Source organism: Ambystoma mexicanum, chromosome 3p (genome assembly GCF_040938575.1).
Source record: "Ambystoma mexicanum isolate Mex_15411 chromosome 3p, UKY_AmexF1_1, whole genome shotgun sequence".
Taxonomy (NCBI): domain Eukaryota; kingdom Metazoa; phylum Chordata; class Amphibia; order Caudata; family Ambystomatidae; genus Ambystoma; species Ambystoma mexicanum.
The window spans coordinates 1,012,049,822-1,012,071,237 of NC_090925.1; the positions used below are offsets into that span (position 1 = coordinate 1,012,049,822).

The 21,416-nt window shown below is 45.0% G+C and overlaps 1 protein-coding gene across 2 annotated transcripts in view; it reads left to right on the top strand.

Annotated features, from left to right (window-relative positions):
- Positions 1 to 21,416, top strand: part of MYBL2 (MYB proto-oncogene like 2) — a 382,491-nt gene that overhangs the window by 35,241 nt on the left and 325,834 nt on the right. For both annotated transcript variants that reach the window (XM_069652342.1, XM_069652343.1), the window contains exon 2: positions 12,621 to 12,714. In XM_069652342.1, the coding sequence (XP_069508443.1) occupies positions 12,621 to 12,714 (94 nt within the window). The remainder of the gene's footprint in view (positions 1 to 12,620; positions 12,715 to 21,416) is intronic.

Sequence of the window (21,416 nt, forward strand, 5' to 3'; positions counted from 1 at the left end):
TGTGAATTTCCTCTGGTAGGTAGATAACATTAAAATTAGAAATCCATTGAAAGACTGAAAGCATTATTGAAACTTGTGCAAATATGTTCAAATCAGTTAGTTGTTAAACTGGATATTTGTCCCATTAGAATCAATTGCTATCTGAGAGGGTAGAATTAAAACACAAATGATATATGGGCCACGCAAAGCAAAACCTGGAATTGTATCTAAAACATCTATATGAAAAACATATTTTTTTCTGCATTGTGATAAATTGATGTTTTAAAATCAACCTGTTAATCACTATTGGGTCTATTAAATTGCATATATCATACAAAGATTCAAGTAACATAGATGAAACACAAAGGCGGTACAGTTTGAAGTTGGGCCTTACAGTTTAATCACCCACAAAGGTATGTAATTCTTCATCTTTATGTCCTGTGGGCTTTTTGGTGTTCTAATCAATGATGTATCGGCATTCGGCTTGTCTAAGCTTTCTGTTTGCTCCCTTGGTATGGTCGGATATTTTGACAATGGTGAAAGACTTAAAGGATGTTCTGTCGCCTTTCTGTGCCTCTGTGAAATGTTTAAGGGTATGCCATATCCCCATTTTTAATTGCTCTTAAGTGTTGCAATATTCTGGATTTTACCTCAAGCTTTGTGCTGCCAATGAACCATAATTTACACTTGTATGAAATGACATACGGCAAATTTCATGCATGTAATTAATTGCTTGATTTTGACTTCCCTTCCTGTACGTGGATGGACATAATTCTTAACATTGGCCCCAAATTGACAGGCCTTGTAGACGGCAAGCAGTTTGTCTGACAACCATCCTGTGGGTTCAGAGGGGGTGACTGATTGAAATAAGCTTGGTGACTGTTTCGATTGCATCAATGCAGTTTTTCTAAAGGTTGCGCTTTCAGTCGCTTGAATGTGAGGTCTAACATCCATGGTCTCTGGTTAAGAAATGCCAATGTTTTCCCAACATTTCCCTTCTTTGGCTCCATCATTGAAGGTTTTGATAAACCTGATGCCATTGGTTGATGCTCGAGGCTTTGACATTTTCATTTTCCCTGTAAGGAGAACTTAATTTCTGGTCTGTCTGGCACACTTATTTTGTGCTTTTCTTTTGGTTTTAGGGTATCCTCTGGCTTAATCTTGCAGCTGTTTTGGCATTTTATTTCACAAATTGCTAGAAATTCTCCATAGGGTATGCTGTTTTCTCAGGCTGGTTGGATGCACGCTTCTGGCATGCAACACTGAATTGGTGGTTGTTTCTTTACAGTATATTTCAGTGGTAATTATACCACCCACCATCTGATTTTAATATTGAGATACACCACCGCCTCTCGGTATGATATTCTGTGAAACTCTGTTATTGTCATTTATATTGAGGAGTTTGACAAATACCATCCAGTCCGCTTCCGTTGCATCCCATAGGATGCAGAGGACATCTGTGTATCTTCGCCATAGTTTCACCTTATTAGTGTATACAGCCATTTCATCTGAAGCAAATATGTCTTCTTCCCATGCCCCCATAAATAGACTGGCATAGGTGGGGCTACTGAGGTATCCATTGCTGGGCCACATATTTGATTGATCATCAAACATGAAGGCATTATGCGTAGGGCAAAACCATAACAGATCTAGGATCATTTGGGAATGATCTCTATAGCTTAAGGATCTTGTGGACAAATCTAGTTTGACTGCCTGAATGCCACGTTGGTGTGTGATATATGTGTACAGGGAATCTACATCTAAGGTGATAAGTAGATAGCCTTGATTCCAAAGGACCTTGTCAATTTGTTTTATAACCTCTGTGGTGTGTCTTGTGTAGGAGGATAGTTTCTACAAAGGGAAAAAGAAACGTGTCAATACACTTCGAAGTGTTCTCCAATAGGGAATCAATCAAAGCCACTATTGGTCTACCTGGAGGCCTTTTCTTCAATGTATGTATTTTGGGGATAAAGTGGATGATGGGTGTTATTGTTTTCTTGGCCCTGTTCGAACAAACCCTTAATCTTAATATCATACTCCATCTTTTATTTTGGATGTGGGTTAGAGGTTCGTTTTTCATAATTAGTAGCATCTATGAGTCGTTGTGTGGGTTCTGACTTGTAATAGAGTGCTCGATCAAAATTGATTTGTCTGTTTAGATTTTGCATGGATTTCCGTTGTGCATGTGTCAGATTCTGCTGTATCTTGTCTGTAGCCCAGTTTTTTTCAAATCATCTTATCAGGTCTTCATGGAAGTCCATATTTGTGCTGTTCGGGATGATGGGACTGAACTTTATTTCCGTTTTGGTTTGCTGTTCACACTCCTGGCAGGGTCTATGGTGTCGGACAGTCTTACTCCGTTCATCTATGTTTAATTCCATCGGCCCGCTCTGTGTTTCTTCATTGGATAATGAATCGAGGGCACATTATGTCAGTATTTAATCGTCAAGCTAGGTTTGTCTTTGATCTTTTCTTTTTTTATATGGCAGTTCTGAATTTTCGTGAAATAGGTGATTTTCACGGACATCATACGTGCTCCTTGATCAGTTACAAGAGTGAGGTGCATCAACTTTTTAAACTGACGTCATGTTGGGTTCGCGGACTGCACACTGTAGTCTGCAAACATCGCTGTGAAACATATTAAACACAACATTGCACTTGTCAAACTAATAAAAAGAAAATGTCTGGGAAGGTGAGGGATGAGGTTGGGCTATGGCCATAAAGAAAACCAAAATCGTGGGGTCTGTTCGTCTACGAAGTCCGGGAACATCTCAGATGTTCGGGGGCATTCCTGTGATGTTCACGAACATCTCAGATGTTAGGGACATCCATGCATATTTCTGCATTATAGGGTCAGTGAAAAGCAGTTTTTGAATGGCTTACTACTTTGGCGCCACTCCATGAAACTGCTTGAAATTTTGCAATATCGTTTTAAACCTGTCCCTGGATGGTTATGGTTTGGTGCTGTCTCTAAGAGGGGGCAAAATTAGAGTGGGTGGTGTCTCAAAATATTTGAAATTCTTATAAATTTGGTGCCATTTGATGAATAGGCACACAAGTTTGCAGAGATTTTGGACCCAAAATTAAGTTTGTGCGATATTTATTTGGGATTTTGCCAAGAGCGGGCAAAATTAGAGGGGGGGTGGGGTCTCGTCCTTTTTAGATGGCTTATAATTTTGGTGCTGTTTGAATATGCACAGAAGTTTACAGATTATAGACTCAACCTTGAATGTGTGCAAAGTGGATTTGGTCAAATGGGGGCTGACACATTTTTGTACATATATTTGGACACTTTTCAATGGCATGGTATCAAACAGTAAGACAGTCACAAGTTTCCACAGTTCAATGGTGTTTCTTGAACTTCAAATGCGTTTTGAAAAATGCCTTTCTAATCCTAAATCTAAAAATGGGAGCTAGGTGCGACTATCAAATAATAACGCAGTCCTAGTGGTGTATCGTCAAAATAAGAGGGCCTACACTAATAAACCTATTTCCGATCCTTACTTCTAAATACAAATAGTGTGGGAACCAAATGTTATGCAAAAGAAGTGTTCAAGAAATTCTATGTCAGGATATTCAAGCCGTTGGCTTCCCTTCCCCACGTTTTCAGCACGTTACAAGGTGGCACACTCTAGCTTAGCACAATCTCTGGCTTCTCTAGCACGGGGTGCAGTTCAAAACTTTAACATCATGGCCTTCTGTGCCAAAGTCTTTGTCATTCAAGGTTTTTTTCAGAGGGCCTGAAACACTATGACAAAGTTCCCTTTTCCTTGGGGTTTTACACGTACACATTCTCGAGGGATTTTCTTTTCACCCCAGGTCCCCCTCTGCATACCCAGTTTCGGTTTCTTAGGATTTCCCACGTACAAATTCTTGGTGATTTTATTATTATTTTTTTCTGTTCACCCTGGGTCCCCCTAAGTCGGGCTCAAACCCACTTCAACACACCGCTTTCAATTGATCTCCCTCTGCCGGGCTAGGACCAAATTGATCAACTTTGCCACCATTTTCTTTACTGTATTAACATCAAAGACTTTCGATTGTGCTCAGGGTTTTGTTGAACAGTCGCAGGACCACTTTAATTCACACTTCTCCACAACTTTCACTTTTCAACTGGATACCTTACAGAGACCTTCAATTGAGCACCCATGCGGTGCTGTTCCACTCTGTCAAAGGTATTGTAGCTTCGCTTCAGGCAGTTGAACTCTATGTATGTCTTTTATGTCTCGTATTTCAAACAATGTTCGTTCCAGCGCTCTCCATACAATGTTGCTGCTTGCAACCTTGGCTTCAACACAGACCAGTCTTTTGTCTGTCTACCCAACTCACTGGCTGTGTTGATTTCACTGATGCTGCTTTGTCCTTGAAGCCAAGGACAGTACCAAAGTGGCTGGTAGTTCTCCCTGCCTTGATCCTTGACACAGAAGGGCACTGGGTATCTCCGACACACAATGCAGGATTCTTTAGCCTGTTTTCCTTGTCTTACGCTTTCCAATCACCAGGGCTCATGAAAGTTAACGGTTCCTTGTCGAAAAAGTAGAGGGAACTTCCCTCCTTAAAATTCCCTTCGATTTCGCCGTCTTTATACTCTTGTTAAGCTGCCATCTTGGACTTGTGCTGTGTGCTTTGCCTCACGCAGTGTGTTCTCGCCCTCCACCTTTTATCCGTGTGGGGAAGTGTAATGGAAGTCTGGTGTCAGTGATGGTCAGACCGTGCCTAGGCGTCGTATTGGGACACGTCGGGTATACAAGTGTTAGTCTGTTTTCTCATATAGCGGGTTGTCCGTGAGAAAGTGTTTGGGGGGTTGGAAGTCCTGCATATCCTACTTGGTAGGATGGGGGGGTAAAGGTGTTATAAGGAAGGGCATACCGCGTTTCACCATCCGGTGCCCCACTCCCCGAAGACCACTCACCCAGGTGATCCTCCTGCCTGTTTCATCCCCAGGAACTGGCTCCAAAAGCGATGGCTGTGTCCTGGACACCGGGATGACAGATCCCCGGGGACTAGTGGGTGAGACACCTTCTGGTTTCTCAAAATAGACACGACAGTTTTCCATTGAGGATATGGGTCAACTGCCTCCTGTATGTCCTGTAAGGCAGCAGAAGGAATCCTCAGTACCACTTAGGAACGAGTGGCAGAAGATGAAGGCGCCGTAGTTGAGGTACCTCTATGCACTGTGAAAGGAACTGCCTTTGTAAGGGTAGTTGGGTGGAAAACCCTGGTGTGGCGGTCCGTGGTGGTGCCAGGAGCACTGCTCCTTTTATTGCTGCAACTGCGCAGCTCACATGGTTAGCCTGAGCCTTCAGCACTCCACGCAACACCTCCATACTCAAGACTCTCTCCTCTCTCCTGCAGCTCAGCTGCTACAGTGCCTCTGTTCCCTTGTCCAGGTCCTCCAGGTGGTGGTGATGGTGATGGTGGTGGTGGCACCACAGGCGGAGGGATGGCCATGACTGATGCCATTTCGCATATGTAGCTCCAAATTTCAGCTCCCCAGAAATGGCCTTCTCTCTTGGTCTGCCAGATTGTGAATGACTAAAAGAAATGGGTGGGTCACCTTGAAGGACCAAGTGGTGGTCTTTCCTCATGTCCCTGGACTTCGGAGTCCAAAATAGGCCGTTAAAAGTTATAAAAAGTTCAGAGAACAACAAAGAATTCTAGTAGCAGTTTTGTGGAAGAATTTCTTGAGCTGGAAGTGTGGGGGAAATGTTTGTGGAGCACAGACATAGACCACGGATAAGTCATCGTGCTGCACAGGCGCGTGGCCATGTGATGGCGTTTGCAGCTGTCTGCGGCGTTGCGAACGTTGGCCCACCCGGGTTGCATCACGTGGGTGCTCTGCGATGAATGCGGCTGAACAGTGACGTTCGCAATCGGTTGCGGACATGCCCGTTGTGTTTGAGCGACGGCGCATGGGGTGACGACACTTGTGCGCTATCGCAACTGCGCTTTCGCATTCAGAAACAAGTACGTCAATGACCCTGCGGATGTGGTGGTCACTTCGTGAACGTCAGGCACCCATGTGATGCCACCTGTCAAACGTGGTTGCGGACATGAACATACATGTATATAGTTCAAATTGGCATAAACAAAATTTAGACTTGTATATCTTTGATGGGGAGGCAGCATCCGTGTCGGAAACATAAATGGGAGAATTTGGGGGGTTGTATATGTTCACGACTGGGTGAATTAGGGATAGAAGTCTCCTAAAAACGTTGATAACAAATATTTTTTGATTGGGGAAAGGGGTACAGGTAGGGCAATGAAAACCAATATTTTTTTTTTACAGGTTTTATTGGTTTCCATACACATCACAATGGTGCCATGTATAATCATATAAATATTAATGAACATTTTCAATATTGTTTTATATCCCGCAACTAAATGGGAATTCCACAGGAATTCCCTACACAAGGAGTCTAGCTTTGAAGAAGGTTTTAGGTATATTGTATGGGATGCTTACAAAGTAATGTAGGAGTCTCGGAAGGTCAACCATTTTTAACAGTGCAGCTCTAACCATCATTGAAAGGGATAGTTTGGACCAGAACTTGAGTTTCGTATACCGTCTAGGGCTCTTTGTGTGTTACTGTTATGTTCTTGAAACAGGGTCATAACTACTCCTAGGTATCAGAACAAAGGCGTGTTCCATTGTAGAGCAAGTATTGGGAGTTTGTCATGCCTCGTTTTGGCTAGACTGGCTATTGGAAACGGGGATGACTTCTCTACACTAATTGTAATGCCTGAAATTTGGGCGAAATGCGCCATGGCCTCCGTTGTCTTCTGGGTTTTGCACATATACAAGTGTATCGTCGGGATATATATATATATATATATATTTCATTCTGTTCTTAAATATGGGGCCACCGGCTCCATAGATAAAATATACAGTAGTGGAGATAATGTGCTGCCTGGTCTAGTCTTTCTCCAGTACTCGCGGCTTTGAGAAGCGGTTGCCCGTCTTAACTCTTCCACAGGGTTGGTGCATATTAGTCTCATCCACCCTAAATAAGTGTGACCGAAGCCAAACCTGCGTAATGTAGCATATCACCAGTCCCATTTGATGGAATCAAACTCTTTATGGCATGAAATGCGCTATTGCGCAGGTGGTATCCCAGGAAGCGGGGCTGTACATGACATGATGCAAGCACATTAGGTTCCAGGACATAGTCCTACCTGGCACGTATCCTGTTTGGTCGTGATGCACCAGTGTATGAATTGCAATCTATTGGCTAGCGTCGCTGTCTAGGTTTTGCTGCCCTGGTTAAACATGAACCGGGGTCTGTACGAGCTGCATAACTGTGGTGGCTTGTTGGGTTTAAGAAGGGTATATAATTATTGATTCCCTTAGGCTGAGTGGGAGACGGCTGGATTTGTGCGCTTCAGTCAGGGTTCAGGAGTTGTGGTGCTAGTTCTTCAGCAAATTCCTTTATAAATTCACTGGGTAGGCCATCAGAGCCAGAGGCTTTCCCAGCATATAGTGTTCATTCATTCTTCAGCCCTGATGGCAATCAGTGATTCAGATGCCCCTGTTTCATTGAGCCTAGGGAGATTTATTTCGCTTAACACTCCTATATTAACATGTTTGGTCATGGGCTGTTCCTGATATAAAGTATTGTTACATTCTTGAAAAACTGTTACCTTCATGGGTATTGCATGTGGTGTGTGTGTGTGTGTGTGTGTGTGTTGAATAGATGGGTACACGTTGTTCTTCCCTTTTTTATATAGCCAAGCTAGTATTCAGCCTGGTTTGTCCCCTTCCGTGTGTTGCCTCTCTATGTATTGGAGTAACTATGCTTGCCCTGCCTTTCCCAGCAATTTAAGCATTGTTGATGCTGGGCCGTTTCATTAGTTTTTGTAGAGCCTCTTCCACAAAGGTAATTTCTCTACAAATCGTGGCTTGAATGCTTCCTGACTTGGCGATTGCAGTGCCCCTGACTTACTTTTAAGGCTTCTCAAAGTGTACCTGCGCTGGAGACACTGCCAGTGTTTTGTAGAAAATATTCCACAATGCTGTTGTCAATGTGATCTCAGAAAGGGGTGCTTGTAGGGTTTGCTCCTAAGTTTCAATGTTGGGATTGGGGACCTCTGGGTACATATTGCCATTTCAATAACAAAGGGCATTGGTCTGATTTGTTCCCTTGTCCTTCATTCCTGCTCCAGTTCCATGGCCATCTTTCCTCCGTCTATGCCGCAGCGTCTGGGATTTGTGTCCTGTTTATTGTGCAAACGGCGCTACGCGAGGGCGGATCCCCACTCTATTTGCCTGGAGTGTTTAGGTGCGGAACACCGTTGGAACTCGTGCTTCTACTGCGACTCCCTCTCTGACCGGGCACTCGGCGTCGACTTGTCTGGTGGGAGGAGGTGTTTCAACGCGTTCCTCTGCCCCATTTAGAGCAGTTCATTGAAGGAAAAAAGGAAATGGCCGTTAAGTTTGTTCCTTTTTAGGGCACCCTGGCCATGGGACTCCTTCCTGGGGTCTTCTGGGTCTGAGAGGGGCTCAAGTAGCCAGATTACCAGGGATCTACCTAAGGTGACCCGAAAGGGATCTAACCGCTCCAGAGTTTCCTCTGAGGATCCCTGCAAAGGGGCTGCCAAAACCAGATTTTCAGAGGTTCCCATTTTGGGGGCTAAGCTTGGCCCAGTACTTCTGGAGCTGTTTTCACTGGGGTCAGCCCCGAGGTTTCCACATCTGGAACAAAGTGTACTGAGTGTCGGCTCGAGGTCCTTCTCAAGGTGACTAAACGTACCAGGGTTATCCCAGAGGATCCCCTTCTTGGGGGCTATATCGAAGACCTGCAAGATTGAAGGGGGTCCCCCTTTGAGGGTTCTGGCTTTGGGGAGTGACTAAGCCTTCCCACACTCAGACCTGTGGTGGAACCAATCCTGCTGAGGGGGCAAATAAGCTGGTCAAGCACCATAAATCTTCTAGTACTGGCTCCAGCGAGGTTCCCTCACTTGGGGCTAATTCATCAGCAGTCCCTAAGGTTTCTCAAACACTTTAGATCTTCTAGCACCGACATTTTCTCCCCTGTTGCTCCCAGCCACTGAAGGTGCTTGGCCAGTCCAGAGTACTGGCCCACACGCTGCAATGTCCTGTTATGCTATGTTATCGAGGCTTTCATTGCACACCATCTGCCATTTTCACACTTTCTAGGACCTCCAGGTTCTGCAAGAAGTGGGTGTTTCACACTCAAAGGAGAGAGCAGTTAACTGATTGTAACATTGAAGCTGCACTAGAATGGCCTTATTACAAAGAGATGTGCCAGTAGCATGCACAAAGAAGAGATTTTAGGTCACTATGGGTAGAGATATGTCCTGTCAACGTGTGCAAATATCAGGCTTGCTAAACAGAACTTGTTCTATCAATACGTGAAAACAATGTCTGCTATTAGCATATGCATAGAGGTGTGCTGTTAGCATGCACACGGTCTAAAGGTGCAATTTACACATGCAAGTGACACAAATTTGCTCTTCAAATGCTAACCGCACATCTATGAAAATGCTGAAAGGAGATGTGCCTTTATCATGTGCACAGAGTATGTGTCGTACTTGTTAGCATTTGTCAAGAGGAGATGCGTAGCTAGCATGTTCAGGGAGGATATACCATTACCAAGTGGAGTGATGTGCTGTTACTATGCGCTCAGACGAGATGTGCCGTTTGCATGTGGAGTGAAGGGCTCTGCACAAGCCAGACAACTCTACAACACTTTTGGTCTACGGGTCTGATTTTACTTATGCATTGGGTGTATGTGTTGGATAAGTGTCTCTCTCTTGCAGAGGAGAACTCATTTTTACTCTTGAATTTGCATTTACTCTCTAATTTGAAAAATCATGCGTAAAATACTCCCACCTCAATCTTATCTGGAGCACTGCTTGCCCAGTATTGTTACTCATGCTCAGGCGTGTCAATACTCTCATCCGCCTCTGGGGGACTGGTCCGAGGCATGTGCGCAGCGGTTGGACACAGAAACAACCAAAGAAATACTTTTTAGGGCGGGTTGGTAGCAGCTGTGGGATGGGTCTCCTTTGCCGGGGACAATGTGTTCTTAAAGTGGTCCTGCTGCATAATGCAAACTAGATAGTAACTGTGGTTCTGAGAGGCGGCCCGCTCTATCAGTGGCCCACTTGTCCCAGGGTCCTCAGCCTGTGCCTGGTCACTTGTTCAGTACAGCTGAAGCGTAGTGATTGATATCCCAGTCTTTAGTTTGTATCTGTCTTAACTTTTGAGGTGTCCCTTTGTTTGAGCAGAGTGGCATTGCCGTCCGTGAGAGTGCTAATCTTTTCTTATCCATCCACATAGGTGCACATTTCCATTTGGACAGCAGAGGGCAACCTAACACTGATGGATTGCATCTGCTGCGAATGGAAACCTATCTAAGCTGTGTGTGTGTGTGTGTGTGTGTGTGTGTGTGTGTGTGTGTGTGTGTGTGTGTGCGCGCGCGCATCTTTCTATGTCCTCCAAACTAGCTTCAAAATGCGTTTCCTCATGATTTTGATTAGTTCTAGATTGTGAAGTAGATAAGATGTATATTATTACACAAGTAACAGAACTGTATTTTCCATAAAATACAAAATAATTTACCATTTGTAGGTTCTTGTACATTTTATACCTTCTTTGGGGAATTAGAATTCTAACCATTCCAGAGTGCTTGCCATTTATATTGTAATATACGATGTTTACATCTAGTTGTATTTATGTACAATTTGTACTTAATACCATTTACGTACTGCATGTTTATAAATAAAATAAAAACGCTGGTAATCCCTTTGTGCCTTATTCCGAGGTCCCTTTTGCGGGTCCTTCCTTAACGCCTGGTTTTAGCAGGCGTTAAGGACGGGACCCGCAAAGGGACTTCAGAGCTAATATTGGTACCGTCATTTATGGTACTGTTATTAGCACCCTCCCAATTCCCATTGAGCCCTATGGGGGCACAAATAGGAATGGGGAATGGTTTTTTCAATGGGGACTTACCGGTCCCGCAAAGGTCGGAATAGACCGGTAAGTCCCCATTGAATTAGGGTGGACACGGTACCGGTAATGGTGTTAGTCATGACGCTAATTGCGCCATGACTAGCACCAACCTCGGAATGAGGCCCACTGTCTTGCTCCCTGCAACAAATGTTTGGATTCAGTGCATGTCGGGCGTTGAAGTGTTTAGGGTATGCAGTTTTCTTTGGTAGAATCCATAATGTGTAATTTTTGAAAACTGTATTTAATTTTCAAAAGTTATAATGGATGTGAAACAGTGCTTGCATAGTTGTTGTACATATTATTATACTAAAACAAAAAATATTGCGTCCCCTTGTGGTTTTTATGTAATAAAGATGCTACCTGCCTGAGCACTAGGGATACTGTTCACGGACGCAATCTATTATGCCCCGGGGGAGAATGTTGATGATGATAAATGTTTGTGAAGAAAAATTCTGAGGATTTGTGTGGATTATGTTGCACTTAAACGTAGGCAATTCAGTGAAAAACCTTTAAAGGGATGTTATGGTTGCAGGGTAAAATCAAAATGTTCCAGTTATGGTAACTAGCACCACCGCCAGGTTCTCCTAAAACTAACACCCATGACTCCAGGTGGTTGTTTTTGTCAGTAACGGCGAGAATTTTAAGCAAAGGACTTATGACCCAACTGCATTGAAAACCTGATGCACCTACTCTAAAGCTGCTGTATATTGAAGGGGTACAGAAGGAGACTGCCACACAGGTGGCATGTTTGGGATTGTAGACTTTAGCCTAATGAAAAGCAAGAGGCAACTTAACTCTTGAGTTTCCCTGCCTCAACCAAAATACGAATGGGTTTGTCAGAATGTCAGTAACTAGTTCACCCTTGTCACATGCGAGCTCTATCCCTTACACTTCAAACTAAGTCTTAACAACTTAAATTTCATTTTCTAGGAGAATGACTCCCTTCTGTTATTAGATTCCAATAAGTCCCAAATCAACCAAGGATTTTCTTCTTCCTGCCAGAACCCTGGCTTCTTAACCGTTGTACCTGGTTGGTGAGTACAAGGAGAATTGCCCCTGCCCCTGCTCCTGATAGGTTTGTGTTTCAAGAATTATATTTTGTGATACATGGAGTAGTTCATGAATGGTCTGCCGATCATCCTTCATATGTTGCTAGCAACATTTTAGAACCCCCCCCCCCCCCCCCCCGTAGGGACTTTCCATCCGAATTCATGTGTGATGCCCTGGTTGTTACTCTTGGCAGTGCCGCTACGTATGGTTGCAAAATTTACCGCAACAGCGGATCAGGTTTTTAAATTATTTTTTTTTTTTACCTTCCAACCATAATGTCCCTCCCTCAACTAGTGGTATTTGGCTCTATTTGGCGAGTAAGAAATGGTGTGCTGTGTATATGTATAGAATTTGAGGTGGCAAGTGATATTGTATGGCTACGTAGCTTGCAAGTTGTGTTTTTTTTTTTTTTTTTTTTTTTTTTTGCCCCAGAGTATAGTAGGCAGGTCTCGTCTAGCTTGAACTCTACAAGTAAGACCTTAATTGTTTAGGATGTGTGGCATATAGATCTACTCTTACCCCACTTCTATACATGTTGCAGAGCTCTTGCAGCATGCGTTTTTACATTAATGTTCAGGATTATTTTTAAATAGTTTCTTTCTTTTTGTAAATATTTCAGTGATGACCCAGATGATGTCCATTTTCAAGACACAGATTCTGATGTACCAGACCACCGAGAGAACCGTTCAAAGGTGAAGTGGACACCCGAAGAGGTGAGCAGCTTTATTGATGCAATAGGTTTTATTTTTAACAAAAGTGGACTATAATAAAACAAATGCTGACCTTGTAGTGAGCTCTGCTCACTGCCAATTAACAAAGATTCTATTGTGCTTATTAGTATTGTTCATGGCTACCTTGGGTTGTGTTTAAACTATACACAAATGGGACCCCCAATCCATAATGGCTGCCATTTGGCATGCAAATTCGGCAGTCCTTCCTTTCTTTAACTGGGCATGGACGCTTACTGAGACCACAGCAGCCAGGAAGGTTATTTCAACCACTTTGGAGACCCGATTGGGGAAAGAGGTGCTGCGGGAGCTACAAAAGGGGGCGAAAGCAGACCTGGGAATGTTTGGGCCTACTCTTCCTTGTCTCAATTCAAAATTAGGGAGACGTGGGCCTAGAGACTGGATACCCTGGTGCCTTAAATTGTTTAACTTTCCTTTTTTTTGTTTTTTGTTTTTTTTTGTTTTTACACGGGTCTGCTTAACAAGGTATTGCTAACTGGGTGGGTCACAAGTTCCCTTAGCCCTGCTTCCCATGATTAGCCCGAAGCGCAAAGTACATTAGCCCTGTTGATTCCCGGGTGCTGGTTTGCTTCAAACGTTCCCATCTTTTCTTGACTTCACACTTCCTTCGGCCAATGAAGCTCCACTTAGAGCTAGCTTAGCTTGCGCCTTCACCATGCTTCTGTCTGTGCTATGGAGATTAGCCTGATGCTGAAGTAGCATCGGCTGGAGGGAAGAGTGCTACAATTTCTCCCCATACTGTGTCCTTTCAGCCTCTTCCCATTAAGGGGTCAGTGGGAGGGGGGGGGGGGCTTCCTTTTCCTCACTCTGGAGGGCTCCTCTGTCTTGATTCCCACTCTGGGGCTTCTCGGTTCTCTTCCCCAATGCGTGGCTGTTCAGTGCGGGGCTGGTTTATTTCGCTCTCCCTACTTTGAGGTCTTTCTTCCTCTTCTTTGGTTTGCCGGACACGTCTCCTGCCACTGGAGCCACCACATACCTGCTTCTTATGAGCAGTGCTCCTCGGGAGGGGTTTGAAGTCTGCCTGTGTCTTCTCTCACCGCAGATCACACATTGACTGGTCTCTGCATTGCTCTATCCTGCTAGCTCAGTGTGGGGGACACAGCAGCTGCTTCCCCTCAAGTCTTTGTCGCAGTGCTCTGAGGTACTTAATTCTTGTCTGCGCAATCAGTTACGACTCCTCCGGTTTCCGTCCTGCTGCACCTTGTACTGTTGTAGCTCAGACTGCCAGCTCGGACAGTCTGGTATTTTTGCTTCCTTCTTGGCCACACTTATTCCAGGTGCTTTGCTGTCATTGAACTCCCCGGGCTTCGCAGAGCGGCTCTTCTGATTTGGTTTTTTCAAGGACGCTCCTGCAGGGGCCTGGTCGGTACGTCTCTCTTCTGTCTTCCAGGAGAACTGGGGATGGTTTGGGCCAGAAGCTGAGACCCCTATTACAAAAGGGGATGCAGGGTTATCCTACACCTTGGCTCCCACATATCCCATGAAGGTGTTGCTCTGTGGAGGAGCGATTGTGATTTTGTGTCTTGTACCCCTCTGAGGTTTTCCCGTCCCCTAAGAGGCGTCCCCCTCCAGAGAGATCCCGTTTATACACTTGCTAGTGCCACTTGTGTATAGGCGTGTTATAAAAGCCATATATCAAAGGGGTGTCCCCCCCCCCCCCCACACCCTGTGGGGAGGTGACTAACACCTTGGAATCTTCACAGGACATGCTACATGGTTAGACCTGTTGTCCGGATTACTGCAGTGTGAATTCACCATTCTGCTCTCCTCCCAGTAGTTGGTAGTTGATCCTCGTACTCTGTAAGCAAAATTTCTTTTTAAAATATTTTGGAGGAAAGGTATCCATTACACCTTGTTTCACTGTTAAGGAACCAAACCTAGCTAGAATCAACACTGAGTGAAGTTATACCCGTTTTAAAAAAAAAAAAAAAAAATGAAAAAAATACCTGACTACAAGGACCTTATTAAGTAGCATAAAATCCAAGCCATAATAATTCAAGGTGGGTACATTTCAAAGTTGCAAGATGCTAGCTAGGCATGAAAAGTCACTTGTCTCCCTCCCCATTGTTCTCAACATGCACACAGCAAACCATTTCATACTCTAATCGATCACTTGCCAGTGGGGAGTACACACTTTGAGGCCTATAAAATATATATTAGCGTTATGTCGAATCATGTAAACCTGTATGTTGCATGGAACTTAAACAGGGTATTTTGCTCTTTTTCATATAACCGGCCTAAAACATTTTACTCTGCTAGTGAGCATAGTTCTCCTGCCCACAGTACACCATTCGTCAATCTGCAAGAGCGAGCTGCCAGAGCGAGTTCATTTTATCCTGGCTAGTAGCTTGGAAATCTTGCCCTACTTGAGAGCTTGTAGAAGCAACATCCAAGTCTCAAACCAGACCTGCAATAGCCTACTGAACTACCCTAACGTGAGCTAGGCTTCCTGTCATTCACCTCCTCATCCCATCTTTTTGCCCTGTCCAGCACACAGAATTACTCTGCAAGACCCTTTTTGCCATTCTCGCCGTGGTCCACTGTAGAATGACTAACCACTTCTGCTACATGAACTTCTAACTCAAGTCTGGCATAATTAAGTGAATATAATATCAAGCATTTCCCCATATATGCTTTTGTGACGGATGGCCTCAATAACGCACAAGCCTCAGACTGACAGTTCAAGGGTTTTTAATAAACTTTAAGGGGTGGTCTCTCGCTCGCTTCTTAACAAACTCTGCCCTTATTTCTTAACCATTACCTTCACCTCTTTCTACGTCACTCTGTCCACACTTCTACTCCCATTGCTACCTTTCCCTCCACACTTTCTCATTCACCTTTTGGAAATGCTAATCCTCTCCACTTGTACACTCTGGCTACCTATACAACCTCCATCACATATTCTAGTGTCCTAAACAAGTTGCTTTTTCCTTGTGTTTATCACCTGATGGCTGTAAAACGGATTTTTTCTCGTTCTCAAATCTCTTACTGTGTCATGCCTTACACTGTTGAGGCCTCAGACCTTAAGCCCAGCCCTCTTATCTGCCAAATTCTTTGGACCTTCAGGACGTCTACTTGCATGTGCCGATTCATCTCAAGTACAGGAAGTATCCTAGGGTGGTGGTCGGATCATCACACTACCAATTCAGGGTCCTGCTGTTAATCTTTTTTCGGCACTCAGGATCTTCACCAAGCTCAGTAGATGTGGCTCGCCTCTGTTGGATAATCGTACATGCCTTTGTCCTAGATGGATGACTTGCTCATCCGAGCCCACTCTCTAGACCAGGCACCATCACGGCTGTACTATAAGTGCAGTTTGGGTTCCCCCTCAAGAAGTCTCTTGTTTTTCCATCCCTGTCTCAGATTTATCTATGTGGTTCTAGACACTCACTTGGGCAGGGTGTTTCATCCCGAGGATGGAGTGTCAAGCATCTTTCAGATGGTTCATGTCTTCAGATCTCAGAAGCTAGTTCTGGCCCCACATGACGAGATGCATTCTGGTGGTACCAGAGGCCCAACTTCGCATAAGATTGCCTCTCCTTTGTCAGTGGTCCATTGCAGGGCAACATGTGGACCTTTTTGCGAGTTTCGACTGCGTGTTGCAGGAGCTTATTTGGTGGTCTTAGAGACAACCTTCTTACGGGTGCTGCTCTGGAAACCTTGGCCCAGGTGATGGTGATCATGGATGCATCCTTGAAGGGCTGGCACGCTCGCCTGTTGTGCCGAGTGGGAGTTGTGTCAAGAAGTTATGGAGAAGATCTTCTCCTTGTGGGGTATGCCTTGGGTAGACCACAATTGCTTCCAGTGTAAACAGGTGGTGCAATGTGTCCTGCAACATGGAATCTCCTCAAAAAGCAGCTCTGGTGTTCTGTACATGTTTCCCCAATTCCACTCCTGCTACGAGTCAACCCACTCGGACAGTGTCAGTGCAGGATGATGCTCATTGCCCTGATGTAGCCGAGGCAGATTTGGTACCCAGACTTTCTCAACCTGTCCACATTGCCGCCAGTCCAGCTACGAGCGGTCCTGGATCTTCTCACCAGAGAAGGAGGTGCAATCCTGCATCACGACCCAGGATCGCTCAACCTGAGGGCTTGGCTTCTGCAGTCCTAGAGCTTGGAGGATAGGAGTTGCCGGTGGACTGCAGGGAGGTCCTCGCCAGGGCATTGTAAACTCTGAAGTGCTTCAGTCACAAGTGGAAGCGTTTAGCTAGGTGGTGCCGGTCGCCTAAGATTACCCCTCTGACTGTCACAGCTCCACAGATTCTTCCATACTTGCTATCCTTGGCCAAGGCTGGACTGGAGCATGCTTCGATCAAAGTACATCTCGCAGCAATCTCCTGCTACATCAGGTCTCCAGGAATGTCTTCACTTTGGTCTCATCGACTCGCCAAGGAGTTCCTCAAAGGACTTTTTTTTCCGATCCTTTCCTGCAGGTGAAAGCGCCTGCCCCGGCGTCGGATCTCAATGTGGTTCTGGCAAGGCTCATGGGGGGGGGGGGCGGCCTTCAAGCCTATGCATCAGGCACCTCAAGTTCCTCTCATGGAAAAGTGCTTTCCTTGTGGCCATCACTTCCGCCTGGACGGTGGGTGCGATACAGGCCCTGTCCTTTCCTCAAATCTAGTGTGGTGGTGCTGACTCACCCCTCCTTTCATGCCAAAGGTTCAGTTGGAATTCCACCTCATCGAACCTTTGTTACCTGTTTTTTTTCCTGAAAACTTTGTCTCTGGCTGGCCTTATGCTCTCTGGACATTGCTCGTTCCCTGAAGTTCTACGTGGCACGCACAGAGTTGTTGTTCGTGAACCATGGGAAGGCCTTGTCCAAGGCTTCCATCTCAAGCTGGCTCTACGGCTGCATCATGCACTGTTATCGGTTGGCTAACCGACCGCTGCCCGGCCGTCCGAGAGCCCACTCCACCAGAGCGATCGCTGCGACTACAGCGTTTTTGGCTGGTGTGCCCCTGCCGGACATCTGCAGGGCTGCTACGTGAAGGTCCACGCCCACCTTCACAAAGTTCTACTGCGTCAACAGGGATTCCAGGGAGGAGCCCAGAGTCGGCCAAGCAGTGCAATGCAACCTGTTCGCTCGCTTGAGTCTGTTCCAGAAGTAAGAGTGAATTGCTTCTGTTGAGACTTGCCACCTTCCGTGGTTGTGTAATGTTGTACAGCTTTGTGTTCGTTTTTCATGAGCATGTGATTTCATGCTAGACCCCATGCTGGAGAAGGAACAAGTTACTTATCTTTTTCTCCAGCATGGGTCCGCAATTGATTCACAAGCGAACCCTCCCTCCTTCCACTCTGTGGCTCTTCTTGGTCATACTGCCACTTTACATGCTTATCAGATCTGAAGATGGTTGCCAGAGGAGGGGTTTAGGGAGAGGACCGTCATTGGCTGGGGGCTGTATGACCGAGTGGGCGGTGATTGATTTATGGGAGACTTAGTTTTGTAAGTAAGTGTTAATCTTTTACTGAGGATTCCCAGCCTGACTGAATATTCATGGGCATGTGAATCCATGTCGATCCCATGCTGTAGAACAATAGTTACAGGTAAGTACAGCCCTACAGATAAGGTGTGTATCGGCCACTTTTACGCACCAAAAATTGGCAAATACTCCCAAAAAATAGAGAGTAAAAATACTCACAACAAAAAACAGGAAAAAGACCTGTAGAATCTTGAACCCCTGCTTTCACCCACACAGCTTCATGGATATGTTAGAACAGTAATGCACATAGGAAGAAACTACTATTTTAACTGCCTGATTGGAAGAAAGAAACGTGTATCTTTTAATGTGCATGAATAACTAGGTGCAAATAAATAAATATTACAAAAACATTTCAATTTTTCAGTTAACATATTTTACTCACTTATAAAATACTCTCATTGGGAATTGGACTTACATTTTTACTCTCTAAAAAATAATTTTACCCATAACTTAAAAAAATAGGAGTAAAAATACTCTCCCTTCCAAATCTTATCTGGAGCACTGGGTAAGTAACTTGTTCCTTATCGTCATTAAGAAAAGTTCCAGTATCTGGAATTTTTTTGGATACATAAATTTTGGGATGAAACCAGTGGTGAGCCACTACAAATGTGGCTCATGTTCAGTGTGATTTGGGGTTGACGAATACATGCTCTCTGAAGAGTATTTTACAAATTGCAATACCACAAATGTTGTGTATCCTATCGCTGGCCATGTGGTTTTAATGTACATTGGCAAAACCAACTACATGTGAAACATGCATAAGAGAACATTAAAATTGTATTAAGAATGGAATTGAAACAGCACCTTTGGTTGAGCACTTGGTGAGAGCAGGACATAAGTTTACAGATATTAGATGGGTTGCTCTAATGAAGATCATGGGTATCAATCATGTGATCAGTCAAAGCTGACGTAGTAGGAACAAGTTATTATTATTTTTTTTTTTTACAAAAAGCCATCTTGTGGGTCTTAATGTGGAATGGCACAATACCTTTTAATAACCCTATATTGAAGTTTACCATACATAAATGTAAGCCCCTCGGTCGGGTTTGAGCGGTGGATTTTGTGGTGTGGTCCTCTGAAATGTATTGCTCTTTTAAGAAGTGTCATGACACTATGCTAATAAAAGGAGCCCCTGCACGCATGTGCCTGAGAATGGCTGCTGACTCCAACAATGGAACTCCTGTCTCATTTCGGGCCTGCAGGCCCACACTGTGATCACGGTCCTGCTGATCTGGGAACCTCAGATCAGTGCGGTGCCCTGGGTCTGCCCAGGCCACTGTACAAGCAGGATGTACCTGGCACCCCAGGCTTGTGTCTGCATGGCTTAGCAGGGTCATCCCTGCAACACCATTGGCTGATTCCCGCAACCAAGCAAGGTGCTGGTCTCCTAGCACTGATGGGGCCGGCTTGAGTGAGCGTTGCCAGCCCTATGACAGATTTGTCGTCCTGCATGGTGATGACGGTGGGGTTGGAGTCCTGTAAATGTAAAATATGGTTTAGCACTATTCCCGGTTAATCTTGTATGCTTGTTATACACCATACCATCCAGTATGGCTTTGAAAATTCGTATTTTATTTCTTTCTAAATGTTTTTTTTTTTTTATACTATGTCTTTAACCTGTGCCTATGTGGCGCTGGCCTAAACGGGACATGCTGAAAAGTTACAGTTGTTATGCGCTTTATGTATAGTCAGCTCGTCCATTACTTTGGTATTTATATTCATAAGCTACTTGTTGTGTCTTGTGTTCCCTGCTTTGGTCCTGCATGAATGCTTGCCTGATAGAATGCCTAATGGAATATTAAGCCTATGGAATGTTATGGTGCGAGTGCCCCTGTAGGCTCCATGAAGGTCAGTTGGAGTGAAGCAACTTGTGAGAGAGGAGGCCGGTGGATCTCTTGTGTACCTTACTACTTGCCCTTAGACTTACCTAATGTATTTACCTTGTCACTGGAATTTAGTCAAGAGTTTACTTCCCTTACCCGAGTATCGGACCATTAATTTCACCCCACAACACTGGCGACGAGCTGGCTTGAGGGAAGGGCCAGGAATCCACAGCTGTCCAGAGTAAGAAGAGCCTAGAAGAAAGGAAGGGAAGCCCTGAGACCAAGGAGGGGACATCCACTGGCTACTCGCCCCCCTCGCCCGCCAAAGTTGAGCTGACCCCTTTCCCATAGCCCAACAGGAGTAGCAGTGGGCCTCCTTGCAGTTTTTGTCCACTGGAGCAGCACATCCCAGTGGGGCCGCCTTACATTTATTTGGCCACTTCAAGCATCTTGGCCAATTAAATAGTAGTGCGCATCAGTGAGGCCACCTTTTTTATTTTGGCCACTGGAAATGGAGTTATAAAGATTTGTAGAAGGTCCCAGCAGGGCCACCGTGAAGAATTGGTCACTGGTTCACAGCATGCCACATAACTGGTTTTGGCCAATGGAGCAGATTTTCCAGCGGGCCACCTCGCAGTATCTGGCCACTGGAGTTAACATGTGGTAGCAGCATTTCCCAGTGGGGCCACTTTGAAATAATTCTTGGCCACTGAAGCAACACACCTGATCATTGGCAGAGATGCAGCCTGGGAGAGATTAAGTAGAGGATCGGGCATCAGACGGGCCACCTTCCAGCAACATTGCCTCATCAAGTATGCAGTTCAAGAGGTGGGCAGAGTCAATGGTGAGCGATCAATCATCCAATCAAAAGGTACCGTTACAAGCATTTTGTTCTGTGCCCTGTATGCCGTTTGACGTCAGAGGAGTCATCTGCTCATTGGAGGGAGACTTTCAGATGTTGTGGTGAGAGCACATATATCATGGTTTTGGAAGAACCTGATCCTGGTTTATTTATTTAGTTGTCATTTTTTCAAGAGCTTTCAGTATATAACAAAGAATACTGACTTTGGTGTGGGTGTGTGTCTGGTATGTGATGTGAGGCCTGTGATATGACTTGGATGCTGCCTGCTTATGTTTGACTCAGTTTATCTCTGGTTAGGTTGTGGTTAAAGAGTTTCTTGGAGCAGTTGACGTGGTCTCTGTTTAGGACAGTTGAAATGCTTTGTGATCATTGGATGTGACAGCAATGCATTAGTGACGTCACCGTAAGTTACCTGGGGGAACTTCGACGGACGTGGACCCCTTGCTCACTGTGCTCCGAGACCCACAGCTCCACCTCACTGATGCCCAACAAGGCTGAA